This window comes from Belonocnema kinseyi, chromosome 1 (genome assembly GCF_010883055.1).
Source record: "Belonocnema kinseyi isolate 2016_QV_RU_SX_M_011 chromosome 1, B_treatae_v1, whole genome shotgun sequence".
NCBI lineage: Eukaryota > Metazoa > Arthropoda > Insecta > Hymenoptera > Cynipidae > Belonocnema > Belonocnema kinseyi.
In genome coordinates this window covers 12,394,836-12,419,387 of record NC_046657.1, presented here as the reverse complement: position 1 = coordinate 12,419,387, position 24,552 = coordinate 12,394,836, and the positions used below count along the sequence as shown (strand labels likewise).

Below are 24,552 nucleotides of genomic sequence, written 5' to 3'. Positions count from 1 at the left end.
GTGAAATCTTTCATTAATCTTTCCTCAAATTTAGTAAAACCTTTTGGAATAGTTTAAAGCCTTGGACATTTTTTTTAATCTTTGAAATCTTAAAAAAAAATTTTGAAATCTTTTGAAACTCTTATGAATTCTTTGAAATACTTGTGGAATCTGTCCTACATCTTTTATATTTATTTGAAATCACTGGAATATTTAAAATCTTTATGAAATTTTCGAATTCTGAAAGATTCTGAAATCTTTTGCTTTCATTCGAAATCATTAAAATAGTTTTAATCTTTCTGAAATCTTTTAACGAATCTTGAAATTGTGTAAAATCTTTTAAATGTTCTGAAATTTTAGAAATCCAGTTTACTATATCCTTTTTAAAACCTTAAAATCTTTTGAAAAATTTAAAATCTTTGTAAAATGTACAAAATCTACGTAAAAACTTGGAAATATTTTTAAATCTTCTGAAAATAGTTGAAATTGTTTAAAATCTTTGAAATTCTAGTATTTTTTTGAATTCTTCAAGAAATTTGTATGAAATCTTTGACATACTTATACAATCTTTCTGAAACCGTTTGCATCTTCGAGAAATCTTTCGGAAAATATTTAAAATTTTTGTGAAATCTTCTTTAAAAAATTGGAAATTCTTTCAAATCTTTGCAAAAATTTGAAATCTTTGATATTTTTTGTATTGTACCCTTTTTGAAATATATGAAATTCTAGCATTCTTTTGAATTCTTTAAGACATTTTTATGAAATATCTTAAATTGTTGTGAAATTTTTTTTAATCTTTTGAAATATTTGAATTATTTGTTAAACATTTCTTTAATCTTTTCTGGTGAAGTTCTTTGCGTTCGTTTAAAATATTTGGTATATTTGGAAATCTTCTCAAATTTGTTGAAACCTTTTGAATTGTTTTAAAAATCTTTGAAGCCTGGTATAATTCTGGTAATTTTTGAAATTCTTCAATTCTTTGAAATATTTGTGAAATCTTTCTGATATCTTTTCTATGATTTTGAAATCATTGAAACATTAGAAATCTTTGTGAAAACTTTTGATACATTCTACAAAAATTTGAAATTGTTTAAAATCCTCTAAATGTTTTGAAATCTGGTACACTATACACTTTTTAAATCTTTGAAATTCTTGCTTTCCTTTAAAAGCTTTATGAAATATGACATCTTTGTGAAATTTTTTATATTAATTAGAAATCATTGAAACATTTGACATCTTTGTGAAATTGTTTGAAATCTTCTAAGAAAATTGTCAAATAGTTTAAAATCTTTGAAATCATAGAAATCTTTAAAATCCTCCAAATTTTGTAAAAATTTTAAAACCTTTGTGAAATGTTAAAAAATTTTGGGTGAATTCTTTTAAATCTAATGTACACGCTTCTTTTGAATTTTTGGAAATCTTTTCAAATATTTGTAAAATCTTTTTTTAATCTTTGTGAAATCTTTGTAAATCTTCTAAAATATTTTACAAACTTTTGAAATCATTCGAAATTTTCGAATTTATATAAGGTAAATATCACAAAGAAAATTGGTACTTTACAGCATTCTAAATTAGCGGAGAAAAATGAAAAAAAAACTTATTGATTTATTCACAACATTAAAATCTGTTTACTTTAATCTATCAAATAATGAATAAAGTCTACAAAAAAAAGTGCCTTGAAATCTCTTTATTCAATCTGTAATGAACAAAAGATAAATTTTATTTTGATAAATAACACATTCAATAGTAACAGGATTTTCCTATCAAAAGACTACAAGATTTAAATTACTCTTCGTATTTTAGTAAAAAAAACTCTTTTAAAAGCAAAAACAAAATCAAGATTCTCCTGAAGAATTTAAAAAGATTTCCAGATTTTCAGGGTTTAAAAAAAATCAAGGAGAATTTCAGGTTTTCAAGGTCGCTAGACATCCTGGTAACTTTAAAAACTTTGAAAATTGTATATGCAAGTTAAAATTTTTAAAAGTTTAGCTTAGAATTTTCTGTACTGAATTTTTTTGCAATCTACACATTGAAAATAAAACGTCTTCAATTTGTAGATAGATACATCTGATTAAGAAAAAAAAAAGTTTCCCTCTTTCTTCATGATTATTATTATTTTTTTTTTTCGAACGGAAGTATTAGCATCAGTACTTGTCCAAATATGGTCATCTTTGGTTTTTAGGGTTTAAATTGTTTACACTAAAGAGGAATTTCAATTTTGATTTAAACTAAATATATTTTCTTAATTTGATCTAAAAGTTATCCAATTTCGAATGGAAATGATTAATTTTCTATTAAAGTTTGAAACTGCCAGCCAATAGTTCCAAGTAAGTGGCGCGACTCTTGCCATTAATTCATTACTACTTCATTTATTCTCTTTCAACTCACCAGTGCTCGTCAGGAATTCCAGAATGTTGGGTGTCAATCTGAAAGGAACGGGCCTGTTCGCATCCAAATCCCCAGTGGTATCGTCCACGTCAAACTTGAAGTACGCAACATTGATCAATCCAGAATCTTGATGTACATACACCATGTCCGGATTGAGCCTCGTCAGATGCAGAACATATTCGGCGAAGCAAGCCAGAGAGAGCTGCAAAGTGAACTGCAAGAGAAATCGAAAATTAAAAAATATCTCCATATTTCAGATTTGATTTGTTTTGAAATATTTGGGAAATGTTTAGAATCTTTGTAAAATCTTTGAAATTTTCTAAACAAATTTGAAATAATTTAAAATCTTTAAAATTTGATCGATTATGCCCTTTTTGATATCTTTAAATTTGAAATATTTATAAAATTTTTATGAAATCTTTGAAATATTTGTGAAATATTTTGTATTCATCAGAAATCATTAAAATATTTTTCATCTTTGTGAAATCTTGGTAAAATATTTGAAATACCTGAAATCTTTAAGCAATTTTTTTAAATAGTTGGGAAATGTTTGAAATCTTGATAAAATTTTAGAAATCTTTGTGAAAGGTTTTAAGCTCTTGATGGAATCTTTATTTAATATTTCTTTGTGAAATATTTTGAGTTCCTTTTGAAATATTTTTAAATCTCAAATTTATTGAAACCTTTTGAAATTGCTTAAATTTTTATGCAATGATTTAAAATATTTGACAAATGTTCGAAATCCTTTTTTAATCTTCTAAACAAATTAGAAATAATTTGAAATCTTTGAAATCTGGTGGACTGTATCCTTTTTGATATCTTTAAATTTGAAATCTTTGTGAAATCTTTTTAAATCTTGGTAAAATATTTGAAATACCTGAAATCTTTAAGCAAGTTTTTGAAATATTTGAGAAATGTTTGAAATCTTTATAAAATTTGTATTAAGCCTTTTAAATTTGTTTGAAATCTTTTGTATTCATTTGAAATTATTAAAATATTTGTAATCTTTGAGAAATCTTTTAAAATCTTGATGAAATCTTTCTTTCATATTTCTTTTTTGAAATCTTTGAAATCCGTTTGAATCTTCTAAACAAATTTAAAATAATTTAAAATCGTTCAAATTGTTTGAAATCTTTGAAATCTGGTATACTGTACTATTTTTGACATCTTTGAATTTGAAATCTTTTTACATTTATATGAAATCTTTGAAATCTGTTGAAATCTTATCAAAATTTTTAAGTAATTTTTTGAAATATTTGGGAAATGTTTGAAATCTTTATAAAATTTGAATGAAATCTTAGTGAAATCTTGGTAAAATCTTTGAAATCTTTACAAATCTTTGTGAAATCTTTTTGAGTTCCTTGGGAAATAATTGAAATCTCAAATTTATTGAAACCTTTTGAAATTGCTTAAAATTTTTATGCAATGTTTTAAAACATTTGATAAATGCTCGCAATCTTTGAAATCCCTTGAAATCTTCTAGACAAATTTGAAATCATTTAAAATCTTTGAAATTTGGTGGACTGTACCCTTTTTAATAGCCTTAAATTTGAAATCTTGCTAAAATTTTTATGAAATCTTTGAAATATTTGTGAAATCTTTTGTATTCATTAGAAATTATTAAAATATTGGTAATCTTTGCGAAATCTTGGTTAAAAATTTGAAATACCTCAAATTTTTAAGCCATTTTTTGAAATATTTAGGGAATGTTTGAAATCTTTATGAAATTTTTATGAAATCTTTGTGAAATCTTTTGTATTCATTTGAAACCATTAAAATATTTATAAACTTTGAGAGATCTTTTAAACTCTTGATGAAATCTTTCTTTAATATTTCTTTGTACAATCTTTCGAGTTCCTTTTGAAATTATTATAATCTCAAATTTATTGAAACCTTTTGAAATTGCTTGAAATATTTATGCAATGTTTTAAAATATTTGAGAAATGTTCGAAATCTTTGTAAAATCTTTGAAATCCTTTGAAATCTTCTAAACAAATAAAAAAATTTTTATGAATTTTTATGAAATTTTTGTGAAATATTTTGAATTCCTTTTGAAATCTTTTGAGATCTCAAGTTTATTGAAACCTTTTGAAATTGCTCAAAATTGTTGTGAAATGTTTTAAAATATTTGAGAAATGTTCGAAATCTTTGTAAAATCTTTGAAATCATTTAAAATCTTTTAACCAAATTTGAAATCGTTTAAAATTGTTGGAAATCTTTATTAAATTTTTATGAAACCTTCGTGAAATTTTTTGTATTAATTTTAAGTCTTTGTAAAATCTTTGAAATCTTCTAAACAAATTTGAAAATTTTTATGAATTTTTATGAATTTGTATGAAATTTTTGTGAAATATTTTCGAATTCCTTTTGAAATCTTTTGAGATCTCAAGTTTATTGAATCTTTGAAATCTGGTTTAAATTTGAAATCTTTACAAATCTTTGTGAAATGTTTTAAACTCTTGATGAAATCTTTATTTAATACTTCTTTGTGAAATATTTTGAGTTCCTTTCGAAATCTCAAATTTATGGAAACCTTTTGAAATTGCTCAACACTTTTGTCCAATGTTTTAAAACATTTGAGAAATGTTCGAAATCTTTGCAAAGTCTTTGAAATTCTTTTGAATCTTCTGAAAAAATTTGAAATCGTTTAAAATCGTTAAAATTGTTTGAACTCTTTATTAAATTTTTATGAAATCTTTGAAATATTTGCGAAATCTTTTGTATTCATTAGAAATCATTAAAATATTTGTAATCTTTGTGAAATCTTTTGAGTTCCTTTTGAAATTTTTTGAAATCTCAAGTTTATTGAAACCTTTTGAAATTGCTCAACATTGTTGTGCAATGTTTCAAAATATTTGATAAATGTTCGCAATCTTTGAAATTCTTTTAAATCTTCTAAACTAATTAGAAATCATTTAAAATCTTTGAAATCTGATTTAAATTTGAAATCTTTTTAAAATTTTTATGAAATCTTTCAAATATTTGTGAAATATTTTGTATTCCTTAGAATACATTAAAATATTTGCAATCTTTGTGAAATCTTGGTAAAATGTTTGAAATGCCTGAAATCTTTAAGCGATGTTTTGAAATATTTGGGAAATATTTGAAATCTTTATAAATTGTGTATGAAATCTTTTAAATCTTTATGAAATCTGTTGAAATCTTGGAAAAATCTTTGAAATCTTTACAAATCTTTGTGAAATGTTTTAAACTCTTGATGAAATCTTTATTTAATACTTCTTTGTGAAATATTTTGAGCTCCTTTCGAAATCTCAAATTTATTGAAACCTTTTGAAATTGCTCAACACTTTTGTGCAATGTTTTAAAACATTTGAGAAATGTTCGAAATCTTTGCAAAATCTTCAAAATCCTTTTGAATATTCTGAAAAAATTTGAAATCGTTTAAAATCGTTACAATTGTTTGAACTCTTTATTAAATTTTTATGAAATCTTTGAAATATTTGCGAAATCTTTTGTATTCATTAGAAATCATTAAAATATTTGTAATCTTTGTGAAATCTTTTGAGTTCCGTTTGAAATTTTTTGAAATCTTAAATTTATTGAAAACTTTTGAAATTGCTCAACACTTTTGTGCAATGTTTTAAAACATTTCAGAAATGTTCGAAATCTTTGCAAAATCTTCAAAATCCTTTTGAATATTCTGAAAAAATTTGAAATCATTTAAAATCTTTACAATCTTTATGCAATTTTTATGAAATTTTTTACGAAATCTTTGTGAAATTGTGTTTCTAGTAATATAATAAGGACACTCACCATCTTCCTGAATGTCCAATAGTCTGTCGCAGCCGGGAAAGTCTTGAGCGCCCAATCCCTGAGCAATGTCCTTGGGACCATTGTCGTTTGCACCTCCTTTAAAATATCCCGCAGCACTTGATGACTCGCCTGCGATCCTCTCGCCTGAACAGTCGCCAATCGCTCATAATATCTCGCGATCGGGGCATCGTGCTCAATTCTCATCTTTGTGCAGCCCTTTTTGTAGATGTCGAGGAGTGAGACCGAGGCAGGATTGTCTTCCACAAGCCGCATTTGGGGAGAAACGGCCACGACCCGTGGCACCGTGAAGTGGAGAAATCGGCGGGAAGTTTCCTTCTGTCTTGTCAGGTAGTGATTGAGCATCCTGAGCAGTTGCAAGACACGCTCCTCTCGTCGTGCGTCGCCCAGTCCTGCGTCGTTTACCACCAGGTAGGGATAGAGACGACCGTTGTGTCCGCGAATCCGAAGTCTTCTGGCTGCTGTGTTGTGACGCTGAACAACTTCCACCCTTGGCATGAACCGTGCGATCCTCACATAGTAGTGCGAGTGCTGACATATCAAATCAACAAGATAAAGCGCCATATCGACCTCAAATCATTCTTATGGATCGTTTATAAACTACGGTACTATTTTAGAGGGAGGGGGGGGGGGGTATAAAAATATAGGGTTAGTAACGGCTAGGGGAGGGGGAGGGGGTCACAGACAAAGTAACGTTCCAGATGTAAAATGTTTTTGATCGAAAATTAATCTTTTTGTTTAAGAATTAATGTTTTTAGTTGAAACTTCAACTTTTTCGTTAATAATTCTTGAATTTGGTAAAAATTCATCTCATTTTGGTAGTAAATTAATCTTTTTGTTTGAAAATTAATCTTTTTCAGTGGAAAATTCAACTTTTTGTTTAAAAATTCACCCTTTTTAGTTGAAAATTAAACTTTTGGATTGAGGCTTTTTAAATTTTAGCAAAAATTAATCTTTTTAGTTTTAAAATTGAACTAGATTCTTTAAGGCCTTCAGTTAATGCACCAGAACGGCCGGATCTCGGACAGTCATTCTTGCGCCGAACTGAGCCTAATTCAGCCAAAGTGTTCGAAATTTTTAATTTCGGGCCAAAAGGCGTTCCGTTCATTTCCAAAGTTGTCAAACACATGAACCGGAATGACCGTAACCCAGAATAACCGGAAAATTAATTTGGAAATGAACGGAACGCCTTTTGGCGCGAACTTAAAAATTTCTAACACTTCGGTTGAATTCGATTCAGTTCGGCGCGAGAATGTCACGGTTTCCGCGGAACGTTTCTGATTGGTCAATGCCTCATTCCGGCCTTTCCGAGATCCGGCCTTTCCGAGATCCGGCCGTTCTGGTGCATGGACTGGAGGCCTAAGGGGGTATCCCTATATAGATTGATGAAAAAATCAATTTTTTTTATTGTACAAATCGAAAGTATAACATTTCAAGAGTACTCTGTTAAAATTTTAGACCGAAATTTTGAGCAGTTTAGCTGATATGGCTATTTTCCCTAACGCCCTTCAGCGCGCGGAGCAGGTAGGCATTATCTACTGCAAAATTTAAACGCGTTTATCTCGAAATCAGATTTTTCCGATTTTCCGAGTTTATGGGCACGACAACTCAGCGAATTTTCAACTTGTCGATAAAAAAATTCCATTTTAAAGATAATTCAATTGCCTAGTCGATACTTCTCTTTGCTTTTGTGCAAAATTATTATTTAACCACTTATTTGCATAAACAATAAAAAAATGTCAACTTTCGCGCGTCATGGCGGATTTGTTTATTAACATTTTGTATTAAATAATTTTTTTTTAATGTAATGAAACATCAATAAATATCAGTCTAAATTTGAGATCGAAACATTGTGTAGTTTTGTTACAAAAAATTCCCAAAGTTTTCTTCGATTTTTCGCGACCTATATAGGGATATACCCTTAAAAAATTCTTTCTTAAAAATAGAACTTTTTGATTTAGAATTTTTTAATTCTGTGGAAAATTCATCTTTTTTTTTTGGAGTAAATTAGTCTTGCTGTTTAAAAATTCATCTTTCTGATTTAAAATTTAACAAATAGGCTTTAAAGTGGAAATACTTTTTTTTAAATCTTTGAACAAAATTTCTTTCTTAAAAAATCAAGTTTTTAATTGAGATATCTTGAATTTCATTACAAATTCGTCTTCTTTTTATACTAAATAGTTTTTTTTAGTTGAACATTCAACGTTTTGGTTGTTATAAATTAATCTTTTGGTTTAAAAATTCATCGCTTTTAGCTGAAACTTCAAGTTTTTGGTTTAGAATTCTTGAATTTCATTAAAAATTCGTCTTTTTTGACAAGAATTTAATATTTTCTTTTAAATTCATCTTTATTAGTTGAAAAGATCAAGTTTTTGGTTTATAATTCTTTGATTTTGTTACAAATTCGTATTTTGTTCTTGTAAATTAATCTTTTTGTTTAAACTTCAATTTTTTTAGTTGAAAATTCAACTTTTTGGTTTAGAACTCTTGAATTCTGTTGAAAACTCGTTTTTTTTGTATTAATTTAATCTTTTTGTTTAAAAATTCATCTTTTTTAGCTGAAAATTAAACTTTCTGGTTTAAAATTCTTAAATTTCATTAAAAATTCGGCTTTTTTATAGTAAATAATTTTGTTTGTTTGAAAATTCACCTTTTTCAGTTGAAACTTAAATTTTTGGATTAACAATATTAGAATTTTATTGAAAATGCATTTTTTCGGTAGCAATTTAATATTGCTGTTAAAAAACATCTTTTTGGTTTGAAATTTAACAACTAGGTTTTAAAGTTGAACTACTTTCTTTTAAATGAAAAAAAATTCTTTTTTAAAAAATCAACTTTTTGGTTCATAACTCTTCAATTTCATGAAAAAGTCGTCTTTTTTATAGTAAATTAATTTTTTTGAGTTGAAAATTCAACTTTTTGGTTTAGAATTCTTAAATTTCATTAAAATCGTTTTCTTTTGTGGTTAAATTAATCTTTTTGTTTAAAAATTCACCTTTTTAGTTGAAAATTAAACTTTTGGATCGAGAATTTTTGAATTTTATTAAAAATTCCTCTTTTTGCTTTCAAATTTAACAACTAGGTTTTAAAGTTTAACTACATTCTTTAAAATAAAGAAAAATTTTTTCTTAAAAAATCAACTTTTTGGTTTATAATTTTTGAATTCTGTTAAAAGTTCATCTTTTTTTTGTAATAAATTAATAGTTCTGTTTAAAAATTCATCCTTTTGGTTCAAAATTTAAGAAATAGATTTTAAAGTGGAACTACTGTATTTAAAAAAAGAAAAAAATTCATTCTTAAAAAATCAAGTTTTTATTTGAGATTCCTTGAATTTTATTAAAAATTCGTATTGTTTTTTATAGTAAATGCATCTTTTCTAATTGAAAATTCGACTTTTTTGCAAAGAATTCTAGAATTGCATTAAATATTCGTATTTTTTGACAGTAAATTAACCTTTTCTTTTAAATTCATCTTTTTCAGTTGAAAATTCTACTTTTTGGTTTAGAATTCTTTAATTTTGTTACAAATTCGTATTTTTTGGTAATAAATTAACCTTTTTGTTTAAAAATTCATCTTTTTAGTTGAAAATTAAACTTTTTGGTTCAGAATTCTTGAATTTTGTAAAAAATTCGTCTTTTTTTGTTAGTAAATGAATCTTTTTGTTTAAAAATTCATCTTTTTTCGCCGAAAATTAAACTTTTTGGTTTAGAATTAGCAAATTGCATTCAAAATTCGTCTTTTTTGGAAGTAAATTATTCTTTTGGTTTAAAAATTGATCTTTTTCAGTTGAAAATTCAAATTTTTGTTTAGAATTCTTGAATTTTGTTGAAAATTAATCTTTTTGGTAGTCAATTAATCTTTTTGTTAAAAAATTCACCTTTTTTGGTTGAAAATGGAGAAAGCTGAGACTTTCTGAATTTTATTAAAGTCATATTTTTTCAGGAGAAAATCAATGTTTTTGTTTAAAAATTCAACTTTTTAGTTAAAAATTCTTTAATAAATAGCTAGGTGTTAAAGTTAAACCTCTTTATTATTAACGCATTTTTGGTTGGCAATTAAAAATTTCAATTACAAACTCATCTCTTTGTTTGAAAGTTGAACTGTTTTGTTGAAAATCCTTTTTTGATTATTAAATAGCAAATAGCTAAATTTTGAACTAGGAAAAATCAGTTTTCAGCCAAAAATGGAATAGTTAAATTTTCAGTTAAAAAAATTATGTTTCCACACAAAAAAAGATCTAGTTTTAAAACATTTAATTGAAGTTATAACCAAGTATTTTTATTTTCAACCAAAAAGAAAATGTTCCAACTAAAATGATTATTATTCAATTGCAATAATTGAATGATCAAACAAGACGATTAATTTTCAAACTGGAAGAATAATTATCTGCAAAGACGATTAAAAAAAATGAATTTTTAAGCAAAAAAGTTGAAATTTCAACTAAAAAAGATCAGATTTTCAACCAAAAAGTGGAATTTTTTAACCAAACTATTGAATTTCCAACTGAAAATGATGGATCTTCATCTAAAATAGATGAATTTTAAACAACAAAATACATTTTTCAGTAGAGTTCAATTTTAAACCAAGTAGTCTTTATTTCAACCAAAAAGATAAATGTTCTACCACAAACACGATTTTTAAACAAAGTACATGAATTTTTAACGTAATATTTGCATTATCATATATAAAAATACAAATTTTCAACGAAATAGTTGAGTTTTAAACTAAAACATTAAGTTTCAACCAAAAGTTGAATAGAAAATTCATTTTCACAAAAGAAGACGAATTTTATAGAAAATACATGAATTTTAAATTAAAAAGGTAAATTGTCAAACAACAATTTAATAGTTATACTTTTAGTTAAAAATATCATTTTCAACTAGAATAGTTAAATTTTCATTAAAAAAACTAATTTTCAGCTAAAGAAAGAAAACTAATTTTCAATTGAAATGATGAATCTTAGACAACTACAAATTAATTTTGAACAAAAGATTAACTCTCAACCAAGTAATTAAATTTGCATTAAAAAGCAAAATTCGGAACAAAACGTGTATTAGCTGATATTTCAATCAAAGATTTAAATTTTTAATGAAAAATAATTGAATTCAACAAAAAAGAACGAATTTTTGAAAAAGTACATTCAATTTAATATTGCAATTAAAAAAAAAAAAAAATTAGACAAGCTCTCAAAGAAATGCCCTGATTAAAAAAAAATCCCTGACAATTCCAGGTTTTCCAGTTAGGGTAGGCATCCTGTAAAAGATTTAAATTACTTATTGTCTTTCAATAAAATAACTGTTTTAAAGGGGGGAAAAAATTAATTCCCGGTTTTCCTGAAAAATTCAAGGAGAATTTCAGGTTTTCAAGACCGCTGGACACCCTGGGAAAATTTCTGGCAATTACTCGGCCTCAGAGAGTGACATATTTTTATAAAACATAGATTCATACCTTCGGAAGCAAGAATTCACCCGGCAGTTCCACCTCGGCTGTTTTCAGACTGAAGTTGCTCAAGAAACGGCATTTTTCCTCAATCAGGAACGACCTAAAAAATTATTGGAAATGTTAGATCCCCCCCAAAAAAATCTGTTACACTAACCCTCAAATGGTACACTAGTGCGAATTCGCACCCGACATTTTTTCACTTTGTTGGCATGTACGCAAACACAGCTGCAGCAGATTATCCCCACATATGTTAAATATGTGTGATATATGGCAGTTGTTTATTACATTTTTAATATATTAAATAATTAATATTAACATTGCAAACAAACCAATTCGCACCGGTGTACCGTTTACGTATGCTCGGTTGGAGTGTGCCGTTTGAGGGCTAATCAAGAAAAAAATCTTCTCACTTTGGCAGCTGTTTCGTCTTCGCCTCAAGGATCTTGATCCACTTCTTCAGTTTGTTGATTAGATTATGCAGAAGCCTCGCGCCCGGAACACTGAAATCGAAATCGCTTGTAAACTGTCCCTTCATCTTTTGAAAGACTGGATCCTGAACAGTTGCCTGAGCTCTTCGCGCCAATGACTCAGAAGCCGCTGATCCAAAGCTGTTGTTGACATTCTGTGACGAGGAAATATTCTCTATTCCAATTCCAAACGTTGAGACCAGTTTCTTTACAAAGTTGAGCGTATGTGGCGTGATGGTCGCTTCACTAACCGCTCCTCGATTCTCGAAGGCGATCGCATAACACTTGGCTAAACCCTGTCTTAACTGTCTCAAAACTTCTTCGTACCAAGTCTCCCTAAACCACACCATCTGGTCAACAATCCCCTCTAAACTGGACAGAATCGTCGGATGAATGTCCCTCTGCATGTGCATGATTTTCGAACACCTCCACATCGGAGGCGTCGCCCTGATTGGTCCTGTTTCGGGAACAGTTTGTTGAACATTCCCGGAAGCTCGACCCTCGGCCTCCTGAGCCTTTCCTGCAGCCAGCTCGGCACTTTTGTACCGTTCTCTTTGTTCTATTTTCAACGTAAGGTAGAGAGTCCTGATCGAGAAGTAGACAGCTTGAGGAAACATTCTTCCAACTTGACTCAAGAGATTTAGAATGACATTTCCATCGTGGCGTACCAAACACATCAGCAGCTGAGGGATCCAAGGAAGCCACTGGATTGGAGGGACACCGACTGCGAATTTATCGACCGCTTCCATCAGGGTTGACTTGTCATCATCGTAAGTCAGCAGCCACAGCACTTTGGCCAAATACTTTCTTGATTTAGATTCATTCTGATGTCTGCTTGCATGGAGGAAACAGGTGATTGCCGACACTCCAATCGAGATCTGTCTCGCATCTCTTGTGAAAATATTCTCGAGATAATCTCCCCATAAAGCCCAGGCTTTCACCAAAGTATCGTAGAGTTGAACGGCTGCTGAGAAGGCCTTGTTTGCTTCATCTGATCTTCCAAGTTGCGAGAGGAGCATTCCTTTCAGTGAATAAAACTCTGCCGTCATCTCTTTCGTAAAGTAGTTGAGATTCGTCGATTCAATGACCTCGAGTCCTTCCTGGAGTTCATTCTTACCAGCGATGGCTGCCATTTGGAGATAACACTTGACCTGTTGCCTAATCTTTTGAAAACAATCGACAATCGGAACACTGGGGATTGTGTAGATCCTCGAGAGAGAATCGAGACAAACGCCACAGAGATTGTGCTTCCTCGCAATCTTCCCAAAATGGATGATTGCTTGAGCTGATGCATGAACTCCTAGCATTGAATGATTGGAAGTCTGATCCTTTTGGTTTTCGTAGTGATTGGAGATGAAGGTGTAGTGATGCTGCCGCCAGGTGAAGATGTCGGACCAGTGACTCAAGTCGTCAGCAATGACAGGTAATCTGTTGCGCCAGGTTTTGACGATAGCCTTCATGTCGTGAAGGGAAGAGCTTCTTCCGTGGAGTAGGCCCTGATGAATCTGCATCGCCTCCTGCAGCTCCATGATTTGCTGTGCGGCTTGAAGAAGAGGAAGGTGTATGTGACTCACAATGTGGGGAAGTCGCCTCCACTCGCGCATACACTGACCTGAAGCCGACTCGACGAATCGTTCTACAGCATTGAGATGCTGATCCTCGCTGTGGCAGATTGACAAAAAACCGCGGTACAGGTGCACTTTCCAAGCCATCTCTTTCGGGCAGTTTTGCTCCACCTGTGTAAGCGCCTCCTTCATCAAAGGCCAGTTTGGAATTCTCCAGGAACTCTCCAATATCAAGAAAGGATTTCTCTCGTTTTTCTTGGTCCCGTACTCCAAGAGCAAATCCCACTGGTTAAGTTCCTTGGTGCATCTGATCCAGTGCTGTTCCCAGAGGATCGCTTCCCTCTGCATTTTGAAGGGAGCCGGAGTGCTGACATAATCCTGTTTGAACTTGGTCATCGCAAGATCATAAGCGCCTTGAGCTTGCTCAAAAAAGCCTTGTTGTTCGAGAGCTGTCGCTTGTAGAGTTTCTTTGTAGTGGGCGTGTTTCTGCCAGAGTCCCGACCACATGTCCTCTTCGCACAAGAGCGAATACATATCAGAAAGGGAATCCAGCACCTCGGCATGAGGACTGTTGTCTGGTTCAAAGTCGTAGCAGTCAGACTCTCTTTTGGCTTTAAACTGGCTGTTGCCATTGTCGAACGCCATTTGTTCAAGACTGAGGGTCATTCGATGCCAGACATTATGGGACTTTCCCAAGTATTTCATCACCGCCGGTCTCATTGGAACGGGAGGATTGCAATGCGCAAGGGCTTCGACAAAGGTAGCGATTGCACTTGGGTGACAGTCTTTTTGAATTACGTGAGTTCCGCTGCAGATGAAAGGTACCATCTCTGCAATTAGCGTATTCTGCTGATGTTGGTCCAAAATACTCCAGAGTCTCGGGAATGTGTCCAACCAAACTTGCTCCGCTAGGTTAGTGTCCATGTGACACAATTGTGCCGCTGCAATCAAGAGTTGCTCAGTTCTGATTTTTTTTGCGTTTTCAAGAAACTCTCCCTGTTTGGCAATCAGCTGAGAAAGCGTCGACTTTTTGCGGGTTGCAATTTCTTCCGAAGCAACTGGGTCAACATTGGACAAGTCCAGATCCATTAAATCATCCTTAACATCCTCCACGATATCTATCGGTTCTTCCTTCACGGATGTGTACAACAGGAAATTTTTATGCTCCTCCCCATCCGCCATATTTATCAAAGCTGTGGCACTTGGCAAAAGAATATCCTGATTGGACATTTGAATCTGAGTCGTGGAATTTGCTGTAACAATCAAAAGTTCGATGCACTGCTTAATCCAGTAATAAGCACCCATTGCGTCCCAACTCTGACTGCAGATGATGTAGAGAAGCCGATCGTGTAAACGACGCTTCATCGATCCGTCGAAAACTTCGAAAAACTTGGCTCTGATGTGGGGCTGTACATAGCGCAAACCATTGAGGAAAGCAGTTTCCAATTTGCAAGTCAGCTCTGAGGCTTTTAGGGTGTCGTCTCTGTAAACAAAGTTAACCAACTCTAGGAATTGACCATTGAGTTCCAAATCATCTGGGAATCGCTTGTCCACATAGTGCATCATCTTAACCAAGAGAATCGACTTTTCCCGGAGAGTTGGTGTCTGATTCATTGCGATGGGGTTCTTGTTCTTCATCCATTCCTCCAACATCTTCGTAATTGCCTTCATCACCTTGACGTCTTGCGTTTTCTCAATCAGACCAACGAGGATTGGTCCAATAAACGATCTTCGCATATCCACACCCATGACTCCAACCCTGTTTTTCACGAGATCAAGACTCAGGATCAATAGTTCACTGCCCACTTGATTAGTCTCTGGCGTTACCGGTTGCAAATGATCCTTGGTCATTCGGCCAAGAACTTTCATAAAGGGCGTTATCAGTCTGTCAACGTAACTCTGATTATTTGTACAGGCTGCCTTTAGTACCATCAGAGTTCCAAACAAACTACTAGGTGTGGCATTTGCATTCTTGTCGTAGGTGTTTAATCCATCAGCGATAAATTTACCAACAGTTGTGTAGAGAGTGTCGAGTTCTTCATACCTCGAACCGACGGTTGAAGATGTAGATTCGGTTGGAAACTGGGCCATCAGCTTTGACAGGAGGCCATGCACCAATCGTATCACTTTTGTGTTTGTACTCGCTATACAAGCGCCTAATCCTCTCTGCAAGGGTTTCATACTAGCTAGAATCTGTTCTGGCTTCATTACTCCCAACAAGAAAGTTAGCAGCTCCAAAGCCGTGCAAATGTTTCCATAGTTTGGCTGCGGATTATCTACACTAGCGAAAACTTTATCCAGCCAACCAAGCTTGAGATCGCAAGTCTGCGGCCAGACATCAGGCTTCAGAGCCATTTTCAAAAGATTAACACAGCGTCTGGAGAGCTGTTCTCCCGGGTTTCCTTGAGTAGTAGCCGTGTCGTTTACTTGACAAGCTAATCGCAGGAGGAAATTTAAAACGGCATCAGCGTGTGCTCTCTCGATTGGTTTCGTCGATCCCGGTTCCATCTTGGGGGTAATTATCGGAAGAGGAGAACTCATTCCTCCAGTAGCTAATCGTTTCATCCCCGTAGGATCATCAATTGATAATCTCTTGAAAGGTACAATCATTGTTCCCGTTCCTCCCGTTTCCACATTCTCCGCTTCATCTTTAATTCTGTGCAACTCCCACTTGATAATCACCTCTGCAAGTTCTACAGCCAACCGCCTATGTTCAATCGTCGCTGTGGGACTGAATCCAAGTCTCTGGATAGAATTGACCATGTGCTGGACAAGATGATGTCTTACTGGGTAGTAGACCTTGTAGTGTCTGACGACGAGTTGCAGAATGTGGAAAAGCTGCTGCATCGAGTGTCCTTCCTCGACAATAATTTTCTTGGTCCAGTGAGTAAGCATCGTGTTTCCATCTTCCATTCTCACCGGCATCGCTGGGGTCAGTATTTCAAGAGCCTGTCTTACTACATTCCTAGCTTCAATGGCGTGAGCCTTGAGGAGACTGTGAAACACTTGCAGAACAATTCTCTTGTGGATCGCAAATTTGGCGATAATGTGACTCAAGAGTAAATGACCGTGATACCGAGTTGTGGGATCAACACAGTTCTTTCCCAAGAGACAGGGCCAGGCAAATGTCATCAAACGACGTAGTTTGTTGCCCTGTCGCTTGTTTGTCACATCATGAATGTGCTGAGATGCTTGCTCAACCAATAAACAAGAAAACTGCAAAAGAGATATCCTCACACAGTCGGCAGAACCGAAAGGATTGTCGGGGTCGATAATTTTGGTAATAAAGGCTGATACGACATTGTTTGGGTTGTCCTGATACGGCATAGGGGCTCCTCCCACTAATTTCATCCCCTCTCCTCTCTCAAAGCTAGTTGCGAAACAAGGTATGATGATGTACTGTAGGACCTTCGCCTTCAGCTCCTGAGACATGTTGTTGGTGGGAAAGTGCTCGACAAATCTGAAAAATGCGCTCCTCTTCCACTCGACTGTGTAGTCCTGAGCCACAGTGTTTTCCAAAAAGTCACGCAGAAACTGGAAATCGGGGATAAATCTCTCGCAGAAAGCCCGGAGGAGTTGAAATAGAAGGTCGATGTCGTTGGGATCGTGTTTAAAGTAGTGGAGTAAGATCTTGACAACGAGTTTAGGCTCCTTCCAGTGGCAAAAGTCTACTTTCTCAACATTCTTGTGCAATGCTTGGTACGCGTCATTGCACCAAATCTGCTTCATTGCTGCAACGAGTTGTGTCTGGGTTGGCAGCCACTGTTCATCGAACTTGATCAGAATCGAAACGATCCTTATCGCCTGATGTTGAAGTTCACTCTTTTCTGTGGAGTTTAAATTTGAACTATTGTCCGATTGCGCGAGCAGCATCGCTATCAGTCGATTCGTATTTCCTTGGAGCACGTCTCTAAAGGGCTTGCCTTCCTTGTTTTTAATCAGAAACTCTAGGAATCTACTCCACTGTTGATCCTTGATATTGTTGTCATGGAGAAAGAGGTTTAAAGTTTCTGAAGGATAGCGGAGCAAAAAGCGCATTAAGGGAACTCTGAATGGACTCGAAGCTTCGACGAGAAGTGACTTTTCAGTTTGAAGCACAAGTCGGCATAAGACATCGATAAACTTTGGTGTGGCAGCTGGAATCTGATGGAATATTCCGATAATCGTTGCAATTTTTTGTTCATTCTCTCCAGATCGAGAAACTCCCTTGTGTGCCTGTATCAAGTTTTCCAAGAGTTTCTTTAAATGCTGAAGCAACTGCTCGCAAAGGGTGATGCTAAAGGTGCTGGGAAACAGTTGTGTCAGGTAGGATAGTCGCTTGACACAGTTGAGACTCAGGTTTCTGTGGTCGCCCAGAGTCAGGAGCATGGGTCTCATGATTGCGTGAACAAGCTCCATGTCAATTTGAAATCCGGCGATAAATTTCTGCATGCATTCAAAGGCTGCTTGTTGGAGTTCAGCGTTTGGCTTCTCCAGTGCCTTGTAGAGAACTGAAAAGATTTTCTCTCGATAGGCGGTTATGTAATGACAAGCAGCCAGAGCCCGGAGTGCAGATTTCTTAAGGGGTATAAAGTTTGAGATGGATTTGTAGCAGGGTAGTTTGTTCAAGTTTGCGTCTTCGGTTTCGCAAAGATTGTGGAGCTCCTGGAAGAAAACTTTGTGTTCAATGATTGTAAGATCAATGGTAAACAGCCTGGGTGACAGTGTCGTGCAAAAGGTGTTTCCGTCCATGAGACCAATTTGAGCATTGGCTGGTTGATGCCTCAGCAGGTGTTTCTTGGGCGGTATCATGTCTACAAGAACTTCCTTGTGCGGTTCCATCACTGCCGTTACAGTCTTGTTTTGAATTTCGGCAAGGAGTCGAAGGGAGGACATTGCCTGTTCCCTTACCAAGGTGTGGGGAGAAGTGACTTGCCTCACTAGTTCATGAGTCACTTCGTAAAGACTCTTGTTTTGTGCTTCCTTCATTTCGGTACTCTGATCCTGTAGTTCTGGATTGACACAGACCCGCAACATTTTTTCAAGATTAGCTTTTGCCATGTCGATTGCTCCATTCGAGACTTCGCCAGTCAAGTCCATCATGACAAACATTAGCGCTTTGAGAAAGACGAAAAGATGATTAAGTACCCACTTAGTCGACATTCTCTCAAAGAGAAATTTGATGGCGATGCAGCCACCCAGTTTGGCGTACCAGGCTCTTTCATAGCAAAGGGAGCACATCCGATCAGCAAGGTACTCCATTAGCGGAAGCTGACAAGCTCGTTCCTTTGTCCCCAGAATATTTGTCGCCGTTTCGAGAATCAAAACCAAAGACAAGTGTCCAGGTTTGCAAAGTTCCTTTTCCTCGTGTCCCATAATGACAGCGAGTGCATCAATCAGCACAAGGGGATCCTGTCCATGCATTCTGCCGTGTCTTCCAGTGAGTACAAAGGGTCCAGCTTGTTGGGCAATCGCGACCATTGTATAGTGCCTTACATATGACACCATTGTCCCCAAAACCGACTGTCGTAATTCCTTGATTGCCGCAGCAACAAAGAGTCCTGTCAATGCTGTTTGCTGTACATTTCTAGCAACAGCGTCTCCAATTTTGTAAAACTGACCCTGCTGATTCGGAATCTTTCCTTCCTTGAAACTGGGATGCATAAAAAGTTTGTGGAGCGTCGCTCTATCGTCATCCAGCCTTAGGCAAGCTGCCAAGTAGCAATTAATGACTTCCCAACACTGTCTGCGATAAAACGAATCAGTTGTATTAGATTTAAGAGCCGTAAAGGCAGTCTCGACAACCTTTTCCACTGGAAAGTCAATCGGCTTTGATGGCTCTTGGAAGTAGGCGATGATGGCTGGGGAGTTTGACTCCCTGTCGTTGTATTCCAATTTCTGTGGCTCAATCATCATTTTTCTGTTGCCCCCTCCAAATTTTCCCAATACTCTAAAGGCCACGTGGGCCACTTGATCAGTGGGATTGCGCAAGGTCCTCCACAAAGCTTGCATCAAATCAGCTCGGACGGGCTGGATGTGTTCATACAAAAAGTCCGGCTGCAGATTATCAACGCAAAGTTCAAGAGTTCTCAGTCCTTGGCTAACCAGTGTATGGCTTCCATTTAATGCAGAGACGAGTGGATCCATCAGCATTGGAAGATAAGGAAGAAGAGAGCTGAGTCTAACAGGGACGGTAAGGCAGAGTTCTACAAACAGATCCTTCATGTGTTGTTTGTGTAGACCCGACTGAAGTCTGTTCAGCCCTTCCAATAAATTAGGAAGCAGAGGGAGGAACTCTTGATACAAAAGATCGTGGGATCCGCCACCGATGGATCTGAAGAGCGCCCGAAGCAGCAGAAAGTAGTTGTAGGGCTCTCTAGCAGACATTGCGAGTTCCATCGAGCGGTTCACGATTTGATGGAGATGTGGACGCAACATGTGTTCGTTCTCCGCTGGGAAAAGGGAGACACTTCCAAAGACGAGTTTGAAAAGTCTCAAATATAGATTACTCCTGTCGACGTTTGATCCCATGTCGTCCATCCTTTCGAGAAGATATTCTACAAGCACTGTTGCGAATATTGGAGAGGTTGTTGGGTTAGCGAGAAACGAGTTCCCAACGACCTGAAGAGCACAGTTCTTGAAGATACGCTCCACCATGTAGTCAATTGTCGTCGAAAATATTTCCTGAAAAGTCTGGGGGTTCATCATGGAAAAGACTCCGCTAAAATGTTCCAAAACTTCTTTTTCTTCCTTCGATCTGAAAGTCTGAGCTTGCGCTGGCCTATTTGGTTGGGCAATTGCTCCCATCGCAGGGGGACCAATCATGTAAATATCTAAGGCTTGCAGAGCCCACTTGACTAATCGGATGAAAACCAAAGTCTCCTTGGGTTGGAACTGCTTTGGATGGAGGGCATCAATCGACTTGCAGTTAGCACACCCCCAAGTAATCGTTTTTACTCCACAAACTAGAGTCTTGACAAGACTTCTGTAATCCGCGACATTATAATTTGCTACTTGGGAAAGAGGGAATCCGAATTTGGACTTGCTCTCGTCCACATCTGTGATTCCGGGCTTGATATCCTCGGCCTTGACATCAAGTCCAGCGTTTGTCTTGGCCTTATTCATCAGAATCGGCATCTGTAACTTTGTAATGATTTTAAATTTGAGGACAAAGACTTCCAACATTCGCATCAAAAGTTCTCTGCACTGGGCGGCATTCTCCGCGTCAATTCGTAGTGTGATGCATTCGACGAGATTTAAAAGAAGTTTGCAGGACATTGTCTGTATAGACGTAGGCAGACTCTGATCGTGGACGTTTTTGCTAAAGAGGTGAATGGCTCTTGCGAGATCAGAGATAGGGAGCTGCTTCCGTACATGGTGAACGAGGTCGGCTAGAGTCGAGTAGGCTAAAGGTCGTAAAGACTCGTGGGTTGTCCATCCATAACCGAGAAGGACTTCTTCATTAAATAGGTGCTCCATATGTGGGATGAATTTCGTCTTTAAATCGGTGGCTAGGATGTGCCTCGTAGCAATCAGGAGTTCTTTTCTCAGATGAGCAACTTCCATCGGACAGAGTGTCAACAGTCCGAGCATTCCCTGCACCATCATTGTGCTGTGTTGAGAAACTACATCCTGATAGATCCTGATGATGTAGGCAAGAAAGGAGAGAGTCTTAATCTGGGCTCCCATGAAATCCACGAAAACCTCCTTGTTAAATCCGGAAGATGCTCTGTGTTGGGGACTAGGCTGAAGAGTAATGGTATTCATGATCAAGGGAATAAAATCCGAAACGTCCTGGTGTACATTTAGTTTGTATATCTGGTACATTAAAACGACAATAATTGGAAGCTCCTGGAGAACCTTCAACGAAAGGACAGCCTTGGGAATCAGATTATACGTAATTGCAGTTCCGTCTGGAGCCTTTTTTTCACTCTGGATCACAGTTATTGTAAAAGTTTCCTTCAGAAGGGCTTCAATATTGATCTCTGATAAATCGTTCACCTTTAAAGGTGGTCTTGGTTCGAAAATCTTTGGCAGGTTCTTGGGCAATTCGCTGTAAATGGACTTGACAAATTGTAGGAAATGTTGTATTTCTGGGTTAAAGGTTGGCCTATACTGTTTGTGAAGTTCGATGATGATTCTGAGGCCTACTAGAATGTTCTCCTCGTTTTCGGTTTCTAGAAGCTTTAGCATCAGACTGAGGATTTGTTTCACGTACGGCCTCAGGTATTCGTTTGTGGGGAGCCTGTGGATCATTTCGAGAATCAACTTCCGGACCTGCTGGATGTTGTATTCGGATATAAAATGTGGCTCCCCGTCCTGGAGGATCTTAAGGAAGATCTTCATTAGGTGGTCCAGGAATCCTGGGTATTGGGAAGAGCACATGATGACCTCGAAATTTTCCGAAAGCTCTTGGGCAGCTTTTAGTTTCAACTCATCTTTTGAGTTTGGATCACCTAACATGGTCACGTAAGACCTGTAGGTGTTCATCTGGGTTGTTGGGTCCGGTGGCGCCATTTTCAGCTTATGTCAAGCTTTTGGCAACTAATCTGAAATAAAAGATCCTCTTCAGATAATTTCGCATTTAGCGATCCCTTTTATATTTCGTAACTGAATCGGATAACTGTCTAACTGACTTTGTCGCTGAATCGGAATGTAAAATTAGAATTTCAGACCATGATTCACATTCTTTAATGAATTTTAATTTAAAAAAAAAAAACATTTATGAAAATAATTTTAACTTTAGTCAAACCTACCAAGTTTGTAGAAACATAAAGAAACTATTTTTAAACCTATTCTGCGAGAATGATGGGCAATTTATTAATCAATGAAGAAGCGCCTGGTGAGTGAAGTAAACAACCCTTAGCAACAACATTACCTCATTTTCACTTCTTTTTTTGCCACTTATCTCTATTTATCACTATTTATCACTCAATTAAACAGTTTTATGCAAAATCAAAATACTAAAATGTTTAATGGACTACAATTTTAAACTTAATTTATCGGTTTCGAACTTCTGTAAAGGTTGATCCTAAACGTGTTACTGAGTCGTAAATTCGAGTAGAAACACCTGACACGAGGGAGGGTTGAACTCTATAGCAATGTTTGATAGATATAAGAAGTATAAGACATCCAGAAAGGAAATCGAGAATTTAGTCTCAATGAAATTCTCGTGGGGTATACGTCGATTTTGGGAAGTAAAATTCCCATTTTTGTAAAAAATTTTAATTTCTATTTTCAGATTGTTTAATCCCAGAGGTTAATAATAATCTTTGTATTTTTTATTTACCATTTCAAGTTATTAATAATTTTCATGTGACGGTTTATTTCAAGTTTTGAATTTTCTAGACTAAAATAATTCAAAATGGATGAGAAAACGATCGACTCTATTTTTGCGGGATCTTTAAAATCCCTGCCACCCGTAAGTTCAAAGATTGTGCGTATTTTCACGAGTTCGACATTCACTGGTAAGTTTAAATTAGAAAAAAAAATGCCTAGGTACTTTTAAGGAAATTAATTTTTGTTTTAGACACGACAATGGAAAGAAACACATTAATGGCACAATGTTATCCGAAATTGAAGGATTATTGCAGAGAAAAACATGGTTTGGAATTTCAGGTAAGAAAAAAAAATTATAATCTTGTCTAATGTTGAGTAGTTGCGAAACTAGGAAGAAAAATATTATTATTTAAAAAAGGAAAATCAAAAATTAATTTAGTTTAAAACTAATAAAAGAGACAATGAATAAATAAATAGGAAAAGAACAGTATTAAAAAAGGCATTATTTAAAAAGACCGGTTCGATTTTTTAGATGACCTAGTGTTGAACTTTTGACATTTAATATGCCTGACAATAAATTGATTTCGGTGGTACCAGGCACGAAGGAATGTTATGAACCAAATGTGTATCACGAACTTTTAGGAAAGAGATTGAAAACTTTAAATCTGGGTCACGCGCAATAAATAAATTAAATTCTCAAAAATTAAAAAGTTAATCAGAATAAATGTTCTTTAAAAATTTCCTTACAATTTTATAAAATTACAAAATCAATTAATAAATTAAATTCCAACATTAAATAATTTTAATTATATTTAAAATCAAATTCATCACATTTTTCAGATTTATTAATAGTTTCCAGAATTTTTGAATATTTGTAATATTTTTCATTTTTATTGATCAAGAATTATTTTTAAAGGTGGTGGACATGAGGTGGGGAGTTCGTGACGAAGCAACAGATGATCACATGACAACCGAGTTATGTATGCGAGAAATCGAAAATTGTCAGCGATTATCGATGGGTCCGAATTTTGTGGTAAAAAATAAAAAATATAACATATGGAGCAGATTAGTGTTCTAAAGAGTTCAAGTTTTTGGAGAAATTCTCACGCGCATTAGAATATGCTCGGCCTTTATGTATTTTGAGAATTTAATGAAAATGCATGGGCATTTTCATAATTAGGATTTAAAAAATCGTATTTTCTACTTTTATTAATACTAATTAAATTATTTAAATTTCACGTGAAAATGTGTCGCTTCAAATTGGAAGCGGCGCCGAATTTAAATGGTAAAAGAAATCAAAATGATAGAAAACACATAATTCGCATTAAACTACCAAAAAAGATACAGTTTCAATAAGATATATAAATTTTGAAATAAAAAAAATAAATTTATAAACCAAAACTAGAATAGTTGAATTTTGCAGTTAAAAAGTAAATTTTCAACAAGAAAATTAGTTTTTAGCAAAATTAATTAATTCACAACTAACAATATACACTTTCAAACAAACATGAAATAGTTTTACATCTTTAGTTAAAAACATTAATTTTCAATTAAAAAGAAACGAATTTCAAGCAAAAGAAATTAATTTTTAACCACAGTGATGAATTTATAATCAAAATTATGAATATTTCACCAAATAATGGAATTTTCAACCCAAAAGA

At 34.5% G+C, this 24,552-nt stretch overlaps 2 protein-coding genes across 2 annotated transcripts in view; one reads left to right on the top strand and one right to left on the bottom strand.

Annotated features, from left to right (window-relative positions):
• The window catches only part of LOC117176224 (transformation/transcription domain-associated protein), a 65,941-nt gene that overhangs the window by 6,038 nt on the left and 35,351 nt on the right, over positions 1 to 24,552 (bottom strand). The window contains exons 2-5 of the mRNA XM_033366365.1: positions 12,012 to 22,161; positions 11,608 to 11,701; positions 6,142 to 6,690; positions 2,368 to 2,581 (exon numbers count right to left, since the gene is read on the bottom strand). Coding sequence (XP_033222256.1) covers positions 2,368 to 2,581; positions 6,142 to 6,690; positions 11,608 to 11,701; positions 12,012 to 22,129 — 10,975 coding nt within the window. The 5' untranslated portion in view covers positions 22,130 to 22,161. The remainder of the gene's footprint in view (positions 1 to 2,367; positions 2,582 to 6,141; positions 6,691 to 11,607; positions 11,702 to 12,011; positions 22,162 to 24,552) is intronic.
• The window catches only part of LOC117176232 (NACHT and WD repeat domain-containing protein 2), a 42,657-nt gene continuing 41,075 nt past the window's right edge, over positions 22,971 to 24,552 (top strand). The window contains exons 1-3 of the mRNA XM_033366378.1: positions 22,971 to 23,079; positions 23,142 to 23,230; positions 23,808 to 23,924. Coding sequence (XP_033222269.1) covers positions 22,977 to 23,079; positions 23,142 to 23,230; positions 23,808 to 23,924 — 309 coding nt within the window. The 5' untranslated portion in view covers positions 22,971 to 22,976. The remainder of the gene's footprint in view (positions 23,080 to 23,141; positions 23,231 to 23,807; positions 23,925 to 24,552) is intronic.